Raw genomic sequence first — 13,519 nt, 5'->3', positions numbered from 1 at the left:
AGTCAACAGACACTTGATTGGCAGGTTGAGGTGAAACCAGAGCAATTTCCACCTCCAAAGCTGTAGAAGAACAGGAAACCCTGAAAACCCAATGCACTATGATCTTCCACCTCGCAAATTATGTCCAAAACAAAGTCAGTGATCTCCTTGCCATTTGTGCATTGTCCTCAGGCAGGTAGGTCCTAGTGCATATGCCTCATTAATGATAGTGGGCTCCAGATCTAGAAAAAAACTGTTTTGGAAAACTGGAGACCATTGGAGATGATTCTTCAAACTATTTCAAACAAAGACACCTGCATCCGGTTGGATCCTATGTGCTCCAGACAATAGAGCTTCCAGTGGGCATTAAACAATCTGGATGGCAGCCTGGCCCACATGGATGAACAACATTTTTTGTGTGACTTAGTCATGTGTCCGATTGTCTTCTTGTGTTCCGAAAGACAATCGTCCGTCCGTCCGTCCGTCCGTCCGTCCGGTCTCGCTCTCTGTTGGGCTTTGTTGTTGTTGGGCTATGTAAACTAGCATGATGGGAATAGAGGCGAGTGGCTTAAAGAGATGAGAGGTGGAAGTTAGACGGACATTAGTATAGCGAGTCCGTATTGCTGCTTCTGGGCCTTTTGATCTTCTCAATGTTCTTCAGTATCGTGTCATGTAAAGTTACGTAATAGTTTCTCATCTCAGAAACTATGATCTTCAGACTCATGTATATCTTCTCATCGATCTCTGTTACTGTACGCAGGTAGTCCTCCACCAGTGGGTATCTTACTATTTTAGACATATACTGTGCCCTTGTGATGTAGTATTTTGATATCTGGCCCAGGTAAGATTCTGCCTCTAGCCTCACTACTCCAAGTTCACCAACCGTCTCCTCTTGGATTGACACGCCAAAGTTGTTGCCGTCCTCTATCTTGGGAATGAGCAGCTGGACCCATATTTTAACTGTGTTGCATTTCTCTATGAGTGTCCTGATCTCTGGTTTGACCCTTTCAATCAGGTCGACAAGCTTAGCGTTGCTCTTCATCAGACCACCGGTCTTATCAACTCCCTTATCGTCCGCAAGCTTCCTCTTTCCGGCATTGTGCACTTCTAATTCATCGGGCACTGTCATGTTTATCTCCGAGTGAATCTCCTTCAGTTCAGAGATGTTTATGGAGGGATCTTTGAGGAAGTTATCCAGCTCCAATAACTTCCTTGGGAAAACATTTGCAACCAGGTCCTCTGCTTCTCTAGTGATCCGTTCCCTGAAAGCATCCACCTTGGATTTGATTTCTTTGTCGACTTTAAGGTGTGAAGACATCTTATTTGATCAAATAGAGCAGAGACACGTGGCTTAATGACAGGGACAATTATATGAGCTACAAGATTTCTATATATGTGTATATCAAGCCATCTGATAAAGTTGATATATAAAAGCATCTTCACACCATATAAACTCACCAGGGCTCCAGTCTGAGGTCACACACAACACAAACTATAGCCATGCATGCCTAGTAATGCCAATTTACGCAGGCGCCATTGCAGTTCATACATGAGTGTCCTGTTTTTGCCACATTGTAAGCTTGGACCTTAGACGAATAGGCACCAGGAAAGAAACCCCGGTTTGTGGGCAGGGTACTTTAGTGTGAGCATCCTACTGTTGCGGAGTTTGTAGAATGGACATGAGATGATTATTAAGATGTTGTCTGTCTTCAATGTGTTTAGACACCACTGAGACTGCACGAGTCCCATAGCCCTGATCCTCCCCAGCTTGAGGGCCAACGAGCGTGCACATACGAAAAAAAGGTTCAGTGTACATATACTCTGTGCGTGCGTGCGTGCGTGCGTGCGTGCGTGCGTGTGTGTGGCGCCATCTGCTCAGAGTGTTTGATAAATCAGGAGCTGCTTGTGAGGGACACCTCTGTCAGACACTATTTGGGAACAAACTCTTGTCAGTCTCCTTTTTCCTGAGGGAGACCTGCTTGAAAGAATGTTTACAGAGGCAGGCAGAACACACTTATAGAACGCCTTGAAGTCCTGAGCAGAAGGAGTAAATAAAGAGTGTTGTCCATTTAAAGGTGGTGTATAGGTGATATTCTTTTGGGGGGATAAAAATAATATAACCGTTTTAGTGCCTATCCCGAATAATGTTTTGGGGGAAAACGGGCGGTAATGTGCCATTCCCGAACATATCTGGGATATATACAGTATAATGTTATATTATTAATCCTTACTGTACCGTCGGGGAGTCCCGTTGGTGAAGCCTAACATGAAAATAGCTTAAATTTTATAGTATTGCAGGTGAAGTTTGTTTGCTCATTTGTTTATTTATTGATGAAGTTTTAAAGCCACATACTCTTTTGTACTGTTATTTGCATACATTTGTATAACCAAGATGGTGACACACGAGTCCCCACATTAATTGGCTCTGTCTCATTTTCAGCTAGCTTGCATGTAAAACAGCATTTATACTGACATCATTTTTTTTATACTACTAGTCCTATGTTGCACTGATAAGAGCAATGTTCACCGGAGTATGGCCATTTGAAACACTGCTGCCGTGCTATAACACTGCTGCCGTGCTAACAGCACTCTCAATCTCAGATCAAATGCATGTCGTACCCACAACAAAATCTGAGGCAGGGGGAATAAAATAGGTTTTTTTGGGCCCTAGTCGTGGAACGACCTACAGACCAGACTCAAATTGGCTTTTGTGATGGTGACTTTTAAAAGGATTGCCATGGGCACACTTCCCAGACATTTCTCCTGCTTTGATGTGTAGCAAATGTAGTTGATCTTAGTTTTATATTAGTTTAGTAGAAAATGTTGTTTCTCTTTTCTTTTTTTTAGGCTTACACTCTCACACTCGTAAAAGAGACTATGGTCTCATTGTGGTTTTAAATCAAATCAAATAAAAGTGTGCTGAGCAGTGGTCCACTTAATGATGTCCTTCAGCCAGTTTAGTGGCCAGTTTAGTGGTGCAACGACATAGCTGTATCTTTTTTTAACTGCCAGTGTGAATGCAGAATACCAAAACGAAGCATAATCCTAGTTAGGTATCTCGCTCAAAATGTCTAGCAAACAGCTGCTGTAGCTGCTTTCAACTTCAACAATAAAGTAATAAAGTAATCAGCCATGAAGGCCTTCCTTTCCTGACATCAATCAGCATTGCTTGTAAATTAATCTGTTGTGCAAGAGACTTGCATCGTGCCTGGTAAGTCTCAATTCACGTTACCTTTTTGGACCTAATAAGGAATGTTTCTAGTTTCCATGCAAATGAGATGAAGTAATTAATCCCTCTTGACCTCAGTGTTTGTTTGTTTGTTTTTTAGTTCAATGGGTTGTTTCTCTGACGTCTGTACCTGAAAGGATGACTGCTGTAGTTGATACGATCATTAAAATGAGCCTGAGGTTTTAATAGTTTTTCATTGTCCTTTTGTCTTCGCCTGCCTTCTTCAGATGAAATCAATTAGAGTGCTACATGTAGTATACCAGTGAAGAGAGCAGCCTGCACATGCATGGATGGAGAGGGAGGGAGGGAGGGAGGCATGGATGTAGAGGGAGGAGAGAGAGAGAGAGAGAGAGAGAGAGAGAGAGAGAGAGAGAGAGAGAGAGAAAGAGAGAGAGAGAGAGAGAGAGAGAGAGAGAGAGAGAGAGAGAAATAGGGCCTGCAGTGCACACGGCACGCTTGAATGCAGAGAGAGAGAGGGAGGGAGAGATAGAACCTCACTAACATTAAACCATAAAACCTGTCTGGCCTTCATAAAAGGCCAGGACTGAAAAGTAGAGAGAAGATGGTGAGAAGTGATGGGAAGTCTGAGAAAGAGCACACATAATCAAAAAGCGTGGAAACGTTCATAGAAATCTTAATGAGGGAGCTGGTCCGTGCTTGCAGAATGCTATATGCGTGGTGCAGAACATGCATGGCAAGTGTTCAAAAACGATCGATATGGCGGCGGAGTCTTATCGCTAACATTTCCTCAAGATCTCGCCATGATAGGATTTCAAGTGGCGAGATTGACTTGTAATCATACGAGGGCTTTTCGGACTAATTCCTTAGTACAGTGTGAGTAGAGGAGCATGGATGCTGGAGAGGAGGTATCGAGCATGGATGCAGAAGGGCTCCACCGCCAGGTCTTTCAGTAAAACAGATGGATGCATGGATCACAGTGGTTCTCAAACATTTTTATTTTGGCTCGGTGCACACCTGTAAATAATGTTTTTCATCCATTTCACCCCTGAATTCCATTGTTACTTTACAGCACCTTACGTTCATGTCACATTACGGTACGTACAGAAACCCGACACGTTGTATGTAAGCTTGCAGATCTGCTATTTTTGGCAAAGATATTTAGGTATAGATTGAAAAAGAACACACCAAGTACAGTGCAATTAATAAGTGGTTAAACTGAAGTGATATAGAGTAGTTAAGTGTGACGTAATTTACACATCCTACCTGGTTCGCGGTTTCCTTCCCCCATTCTGAATTCCCATAGACCTTTTTCATATCGCGTCATATAAGAACTGTGTTCCAATTATAAACAAATTATCTCAGCTGTTTGACTCATATGAATATGAAGAATCAACTGATGGTGAAAAAACGCTAATGTTACTGTTGCCGAATTAGTTACATTTTCGCTAGAAACAAGCTTTATCAAATATGAGTGACTGACTATCATAAACCACACAGAGCCACCTCGCCGACAATATCGCAAAGACCGTTTGTTTATTTTTGGACAATGCTTATATGAGACGATTTTAAGATGACTCAATGTTATTCTCCATAGAGAATTACTTCCTTGGAACCGGGGGATGAGCGAGTCACGTCATGACTTCGTTCCTCTATTGATAAATACAAGTATTTTGCGGCACCCCTGGACTTGCATCACGGCACCCACTTTGAGAAACCTTGGGTATGGATGACAATGAACAGCCCTCTAGTGGTGAGAGGAGCCTTGCAGAGGACAGATACGTGTTAGCTTTACCACCACCGCCTCCCGTTAGTTCTAAAGCTCAATCATGTTGTCGTAATAACTCATGCTTAATTAGAAATTAAACATGAGTCAACAAATGATTCTACTGCTGTTGTCATCATTATGGATGCTAACTGCTCTCTGTGTTCAGACAATATTTCAACAGCGTTATTGTTTGGTGAGAGCACGATTGCTGGTTAAGATGATATTGTGTCGGGATAATGATTGTATATGACCTCTGTACCTGTATCTGTATCTGTATCTACCTCAGGTAAAATAAAGAAACAGTGTCGCCGGAATCACTCCCTGTAAAGTACTTATTGCAATCTTATTATTTTGTGCTCTCTAAGTGCTGTACGGTGTGGCTTTGTTTTTATTCGCACAAAAGTAGTGAAAACAGCAAATCTACAAGCACACAACGCCTCGCGTTACGAGGAGTTGTGTGCTTGTAGATCGGCTGTTTTCACTAGTTTAGTTCATTTTTAAAATTATAAATACAAAATGAACGGTTTTGGACATACCCTGTATAAGGTTTCCACCCGACAACGACGATTTATAAAGAGCTCTATTTCCATTTGGTCGAAGGAGACATAGACCATAACTCATGCTGAACACTGCTTTGTTCACAAACTGCCCATGGGCTAAAGTCTGGATGCTGTTATTAGACTTTATGTCTTGACTTGTCTTTTCAGACAGGACCCATGAAACCTTGAACTTCTAAGTCCAGGAGACAAGGTTAACCACTTTAACCCTGGTGTCCGAATTTTGCGTCCTTCATTGTAGCCGGAAAGAATGAAATCATGGCTGACGAGGGCAATTGAAGAAATACAGAGACCTTGTGACCGTCTCTGAAATTGATATCCTCCTAGATAAAGTACTATGTTCTATCCGTCTGTCTTTCAATGTTATATGAGATACTTAAAGTGTGGTTCCTGTGGAAATAAGCCTCGGCTTTCTAGGATCTCCTAGTTGACCTTGTACCAGTGATTTGTACTGTCATGAAACTGTACAATCAATCAATCAATCTGGCAGCTTATTATGTATACATTTTAGGTGAGAAATATGGCATACGGTTCGATCAATTAATTTCACAATTGCAACTACTATTATACATTTTGTTATTTAATATTCTGTACGATTCATAGAGTGTCCGCCCTGAGACTGGGAGGTTGGGGTTCGAACCCCGGTCGGGTCATACCAAAGACAGAAAAATGGGACTCAGTGCCTCCCTGCTTGGCACTCAGCACCGAGGGTTGGATTGGGGTTAAGTCCCTGTGACATACTAGCGTCATGCCCAGGGGGTGTACATCAAGCTGCCTCACGCTACAGAAACAGGTGATAGGCTCCTGCCCTATGGGCCTCATGGCTCTACAAGGCTTACTTACTTACTTACACTTCATAGAGTTAAAGTGAAGTCTGTCTCTCTCTCTAGGGCTGGGTGTGTTTTTTTCTTAATTGTATACTTTTCCTCTTTGTTTGTCCTCCAGACTCTTCCCACTACAACATATGAGCTGGAAATCGTTGCCAAGGACATGGCAGGAAGTGAGGTGGGCCTCACAGGAACAGCTACGGCCACCATCACCATCACAGACAAGAATGACCACGCCCCCGAGTTCACACACCCACTGGTGAGTGACACAAACTTTTCACACACCCACTGGCCACTGGTCTACAATATCATATGGCATATACAATACAAAGTTAGTTATTTGGTGTACAGTACAGTACAATACCATACAGGCATTGACATTTGGTTTCGCCACAATAAGTTGCAGAGTATGTTGTATAAAGGCGATTCCCCCACAGCTTCCTCGCATCCTGATGGTTCCAATCTATGATTTACCTTTCATCTAATCATTTAAATGATTAATCATTTAAATGAAATCATTTAAAGCAAATCATTTAATGATTTGCCTAGCCTCTGGCTAGGCACTCTGCGGAGCGCCCTTTTCTAGGTTGTTACTGTGGTATAATTGGCTAAGCACATTTGCCCATATCTGGAATCCTCTGCATTTACAGTGGACAACTATTGACCATAATACTTTATTTGTATAGTACTTTTGGGGTTTTAGACCAGCTCAGTGGCCCTGTGGTTTAGAATGTCCACCCTGAGATTGGGAGGTCAGGGTTCATTACCCGGTCGGTTCATACCAAAGGGGTTAAGTCCCTGTGACATGCTAGCATCATGCCCAGGAGGTGTACTTGTACACCATGGCTGGGGGATGTACTTGTACATCAATCTGCCTCACACTGCAGAGAAAGGAAATAGGGGGCGCCCGCTGGCCTACCGGTCCAGGCACATATCTACACAGCTCTGATGCCGGATAGCGTGTCGCGGGTTCGAGTCCGAACCCGCGACAACCTTTGCTGCGTGTCACTCCCCATTTCCTGTCAGTCTACTGTCCTATCAATAAATGCATAAAAGCCCACAAACAAATCTTAAAAAAAGGAAAAAGGAAATAGACTCCTGTGTTATGCACCACATGACTCGTAAACCGTTGGTTCCCAGTTCCACGGTACTACTAACTTACTTAGTTACTGTTGGGGTTCAGTAGTGTCTTGCTCAAGGACACTTCGAGCAAGGAACAGCCAGGGTGCAAAGTAACTTCCCGGTTCCCAAACGGCTGCTCCTGATACACTATCACCACCGTACCAAGGAGAAGCACAGGATGGGTCGTAATGTTGAGTTGTCTGCTTCATAATAGCTGTTGTCAGGGTTTGAGACACAACCAAACCTCCCCCCGAGGCCCTCCCGTGATGCATTGGGGTGTCATGGCTTGTGAGACGTGACATTTTCCAGCTCAGAGGGCTGAGCGGGGTTGTGTACTGGTTAATGTTCTCATTTCTCACAGTAGAGGAGATCCATTTACTAACACCATGGAGAAATGGAGGTGAGAAAAGAAAACAAGTGTTTGAAGGAGATAAGACCTTCTCATATAAATCCGTTTTCCCCTCGACCTCCACGGCTGCATCAAACCAGCCTGTGACTAATTTCTGACCTCACCGATCATGACCATAATCATCATGTGCATACATGAGCGCATGCGTGTCTGTGTGTGTGTGTGTGTGTGTGTGTGTGTGTGTGTGTGTGAGTGAGTGTGTGTGCGTGCGTGCGTGCGTGCGTGCGTGTGTGTGTGTGCGCGTGTGCGTGTGTGTGTATGTGTAAGTGCATCTGTGTGCAAGTGTGTCTGTGTCAGTGACACACAAGCAGCGCTTTCACTTTATAAATTATTCCGTTAAATATTCTTCTAAGAGCATTTTTCTTCTCAGACAACTTTTCCAAGAGCACTTTTCTAGAAGAATCTGCTGCTGGCGTTCTGTGAACGCACCAACGCTTATAGATCAAATGAAAAAAAGATAAAGGTGTCTCTTCAGGCTGTGAATTCAAACAGGAAACAATAGAGAGTAGCAGTGGTAAATGAAGGTTGAAACGGAGTGAGCGCTAGAAAAATGAAGAAAGGAAAAAGATTGAAGGAAACAGAGAAAAAGTAAAGGAGGAATTAATAGAGAGAGTTGCAGAGAGGAGTGTTCTACTGTACCTGTTAAGATTCACCAAGTAGAGAAGAGAACTGTTGGTTGAGTCTTTGTGTTATGATTCAAGCAGAGAAGAGAACTGCTCGTTTACTCACCACTCAACCACAAGCTGCAAAAAATCGAAAACATAAAACTGGACAATAGTGTTGCGCGGGCCGACCCGGTGGGGGGTTATCACCACTCTCATGTGCAAAAAATAAATAAGAATAATCACCTGTTCTTAATAAGAATACAACGTTTGAATACGAGCACGAGCGAGCGAGTTTTAAAATGCGCCAGAGAGGAGTGAGGTTTCTCCTCCGCTCCTTGGTGCCAGGACCGTCCCAATTCCGCTCCTGTTGGGGCCGCGAACCACATTTTGCCAACATTTGACACAACGTGAGGTCGTGAGCACAGCAGAGAAGATGCACAAACAATTCAACGCGTGTCGCTGATCAGGATTTCACTTATATGTCTCTGTCATCCACACAAGTCCGTTTATAAATAGGCTGTGTCGGTTAAGTTATATAACCAGCCAGTCGTCAACGGATACGATTTGAAACACAACTTTCGCAAGTGAGACAGATTTTTTGACTGAATAAACCAACCACACTCACCTCGAGACTCGAATCGCTCCCTTCTCTCCAATCTGGTGATTCATCAATAACCAACAGGATTTAATATTGTCCGTCCTTTGCTGTCTGTTTAAAGTGCGACTGTGCGAGGCGCTGTATAAATATGATTGACATAAAACCTGAGACGCCATTCTCACCCCGACGATGCCCCAGAGAGAATGAACGTCTTTGAATGGATGTCTTTTTGAACAACACGTTTGTTTATTTAGCCCATGACAATATTGTGCTACTGTAAACCTTTCTGTAAAGCGACTTTGGGTACTTAGAAGAGCCGTATATAAAGATGAGCTATTGTGGAGATGATATACCATATTTTTTTTAAATGCGGGTTGCAGGGCGGGCAGATTCGTTGATTTGTAGATTGTTCTGCGGGCGCGGGCAGGCGGGTTACGTTCCGTGCGGGCTGTGGGCGGTGCGGGCTATGAAAAAAAGCTGACCTGCGCATCACTACTGGACAACCTATACAAATGTGAATACGGTAGCTGAGTGGCATGGCTTATTGTCTTTCATTTGGTGTGTCGTATAATATGATTGTTTTGAATTAAAAGTAATTACTTGTCATGTTAAGCCTATGTATACAAAGTATGATGATTCATTCAGGGGAGAAACTCTAACGCTGCTCTTTGTGCCACGAAGCCTTTACCCACAGCGGGAATTTGAAGAAGCACATGAAACACAGGAGAGAGACCCTATTATTGTGAAGTCTGTGGCAGAGACTTTATTCAAAGTGTACTATATTAATATATTACCATACTAATACTACTAATAATAATAATACACTTTATTTGTATAGCACCTTAGGTCTTGAGCTGTACTTAAAGCTAGAGAGAGGGCGAGATCATTTAGCGACCTACAACCGGGTCGCGACGTGGTCGGTAGTTTTCAGCGACCGGGTCGCAAAATCGAGCGACCGAGTCGCTAAATGGAGCGACCAGGTCGCTAAATCACCGACCGCGGCACTAAAGCGAGCGACCGGGTCGCTAAATGGAGCGACCGGGTCGCTAAATCACCGACCGCGGCACTAAAGCGAGCGACCGGGTCGCTAAATCGACCGACTGGGACGCTAATTCCATCGACCGGGACGCTAATTCCACCGACTGGGACGCTAATCCAGCGACCGGGTAGGTAAATCCACCGACCGGTGGTCGCTTCCACCGACCTACTAACCCTAACCCTAAACCTAACCTCAGTAACCTTACCTCAGTTAGGCTAACCTGCCACGCAACCTCCCGACCGGGTCGCTAAATCACCGACCGCGTCGCTAAATCACCGACCGCGTCGCTAAAGCGAGCGACCGGGTCGCTAAAGCGACCGACTGGGGCGCAAAATCTTCCGACCGGGTCGCTAAATCTACCGACCTAAAACTGCAGGCAGGTCGGTAGATTTAGCGACCGGGTCGGTCGATTTAGCGGCGCGGTCGGTGATTTAGCGACCCGGTCGCTCGATTTAGCGACCCGGTCGCTGAAAACTACCGACCACGTCGCGACCCGGTTGTAGGTCGCTAAATGATCTCGCTCCTACTGTAAAGCTATCTACAGAGGCTGCCTGTCTCAGATGGAATGACTCACAGTCAAACAATCATAGACATAGAACACTCTAATTGCACATAATGATTACATATTTCATAGTGCACAATCAGAAATGGGTTTATAACCTATATGGGTCTGAAGCCCACATTGCTCCTTCTCAAATTGCAGCATTTTCCAACCTACTTTTCCAGTTGAGTTGAATGTGAGCACACAGTAGGTGGTTATTCAGAGCACAGAGGTTACCCTAGAGCACTTCTCTCACTTTGGAAAGGGAATTTGCAGCCCGCAGCAGCTCTTTAGAAGTGACATCCCTGTTTTTACTGGTAGCAATTGAAAAGTTCTATTTAACTTTTTACTGCTTGGTTAAATTGATGATACACTTATAGTCAGTGACACAAAGAAATGAAATGCATGGAACACACCTACAATTTATTCCATTACCGTCTTTGAAATCCCTTTCCTGACAGGTGTAAGATTTCCCCCCCAATGCCCTTTTAATCTTCTGTTTCATTCTACCTCAGCAAGATTTTTCCTCGGGATGGATGATTCAGTGTAATCCACAGTATCACACAAACGTTTTATTTTATTTTATTATCAGGCTAACTTATTCTTTCATGGGTGGCTTCCTCTTCAGGGGACTGAGGACTCCAAAGTGATTCATTGTTTTCATAGCGAGTTTCTAATTATGTGCATGAGGCCGGGTAACAAGAAACAGATTATTGCAAATCCCATGGTAATTCTGTCATCTGGGGGGGGTTGAAGATGGATGTTTGTCCTGATGAATTGTAACCGCCAAGCCCAGTGGCGTCAGTTCAGAAAAAGCTAGGTAAAGACAACAGACATGTTGCCATACCTTAGCAACAGGCATGATACATTTATTTTAAGAAGTACATTTTATTTTTCCCCGTAGTTTCTACAGTTTCTTGGGCTGGATATGGCAGCCTGGAACGGTTGTTCAAGTGCAACTAAACTTGGCATGTTAGTAAACGTGCCACAATTAACAATAATGCATTGCACCTGTGCAGCTGACCTACGGAACCTGGGAATATACCATTTTGTCAAGATGGGGAGAATACAAGTGTGGAGAATGTAATTATAACACCTTGTTAAAGTGACCATTTTGTTACATTTTGCATTTGTAGTTATTTTATTGTAATTTAACAACATAATAACCAGCACAAATAGACAAAGAGACATTCGTGGATTTATATTTAAAAGTAACTTTTATTTCCCCCTGGACCCAGGGTATGGCAGCTGCATACCCTTGCCATACCCAATTGACGCAGCTGTAGTTCTATTATCTACATGTGTTTACTGGTGTCTCATGTACAGTGGTGGAAAGTAGATTTACTTAGTAGAAGTACTGTACTTAAACGGCCGCTGACTTAAACGGCTATTTTATTTGCTGATATTTTGATGATGTCATTGTGGGAATGCGTAATAAGCCAATCAAATTCATTTACCGTACTTACTGTACTAATGGTTATCCGTTATTGTGGTGCGAAAGGGCGGAGTTTAGCGTGCATTTCTTTCTTTATCTGCGACACAGAAAGCTGGCTGGAGTGAAAATGCAAATTTATATAACAACAACATTTAAACTAGCAGTTGCAGGCATAAAGTTGCAGGCATAAACATTATAAAGATTCCGCAACTATGTGGCATATTTACCGCTAAAAATGTACTAGTCAAAAACAAACAAGCCGCCAGAGATTAGCATTCAGTTGTCTTAACTTTCTCCTCTAGTGCTCTGGACGTACTCTCTCAGTACTTTTACTTCTGTACTTTAAGTATACTTTAATACCAATACTTTTGTATATATATTTCTTCCTAGTACATTTTTTATCCCCGACTTTTACTTCTACATTGCAGTATTGATACTTTTACTTAAGTAAAACATTTGAGTACTTTTTCCACCACTGATTTTCAGGCTGGGCAGTGTGCCTGGCATTCTACCAGGTGAAAGTAGTTGGGTGTTCTTGAACTAACAGCTGTCATTGTTACCACAACAAAGAGATGGACACAACATGTACTTTCATCTCCCTGCCTCTCAGTTAGTCTCTTTTCAGTCCAGCCTCTCCATTCTCTCCATGCCACCACGATGACCCTGTCATGCCAGATAGCAGCCATCATTCCCCTCCAGCCTTCCTCCTCTGTGTGCCTCTCTCCTCCTCTTCATCCTCTCTGGTCCTCTGATGTCACATCATGTCCTATAGTGTTCTATTTCACCATGTAGCCCCTCATAACAAGACTATGATGTGGCCTATCAACTCAATATCACTCAAAATGACTGACAGTGAGGCACTGCCCCTCCTCTCTCTCTCTCTCTCTCTCTGTGTCTCTCTCTCTCTCTCTCTCTCTCTCTCTCTCTCTCTCTCTCTCTCTCTCTCTCTCTCTCCTATATAATATGCTTCCCTGCCATCCATCTCTCCTGCTAATGAACACATTATTGGGTGCACCACCATGCAGGTGCCAGTGGAGCCTTGTCAGGGGAATGGCTAGATCATAAAACCATGAAATCTCACTTTGCATGAAAGATGAGGTTAGCAGGTGACAGAAAATTATGTACTAATGTGACTTATTTACTCTCTCTATTATTTTAGTTTTTGTCTTTTTTATTCATATGGATATAAGGATTGGATGTGGACACTTCACAGATGGCATGCACACCACATGAGCACGCTTCTTTCATACAGTCTGTGTATCATTGTTGTAAAATGGGTGCATTTATATAGAGCCTTTATCCAAGGCGCTTCACAATGATTGTGCAAGCAGCCGCTCTACCTCTGTTTCAAGTGTTTGTTTTTTCTTCATAAATTAATGCCCTACTTTAGTGTGTCATACAAAATCTGTGCAAATAACAGATCTTCAAACTCGAACTTGTTGATTGGCTATT

The 13,519-nt window shown here is 43.2% G+C and overlaps 2 protein-coding genes across 2 annotated transcripts in view; one reads left to right on the top strand and one right to left on the bottom strand.

Moving 5' to 3' along the window:
* LOC308294290 (cadherin-13-like) overlaps positions 1–13,519 on the top strand; it is a gene marked incomplete at both ends in the record, with an annotated part of 191,906 nt that overhangs the window by 152,823 nt on the left and 25,564 nt on the right. Inside the window, one exon of the mRNA XM_080737018.1 lies at positions 6,437–6,577. Coding sequence (XP_080593144.1) covers positions 6,437–6,577 — 141 coding nt within the window. The remainder of the gene's footprint in view (positions 1–6,436; positions 6,578–13,519) is intronic.
* Positions 581–1,297, bottom strand: LOC308294094 (proteasome activator complex subunit 3-like; the record flags this gene model as incomplete). Its single annotated transcript, XM_080736817.1, has 1 exon — positions 581–1,297. One exon carries the CDS (start codon positions 1,295–1,297, stop codon positions 581–583), a length of 717 nt encoding a protein of 238 aa, XP_080592943.1.

Source organism: Nannobrachium achirus (assembly GCF_963921795.1).
Source record: "Nannobrachium achirus genome assembly, chromosome: 11".
Taxonomy (NCBI): Eukaryota; Metazoa; Chordata; class Actinopteri; order Myctophiformes; family Myctophidae; genus Nannobrachium; species Nannobrachium achirus.
The sequence above is the reverse complement of the archived record's forward strand: the minus strand, read 5'-3'. Positions and strand labels throughout refer to the sequence as shown.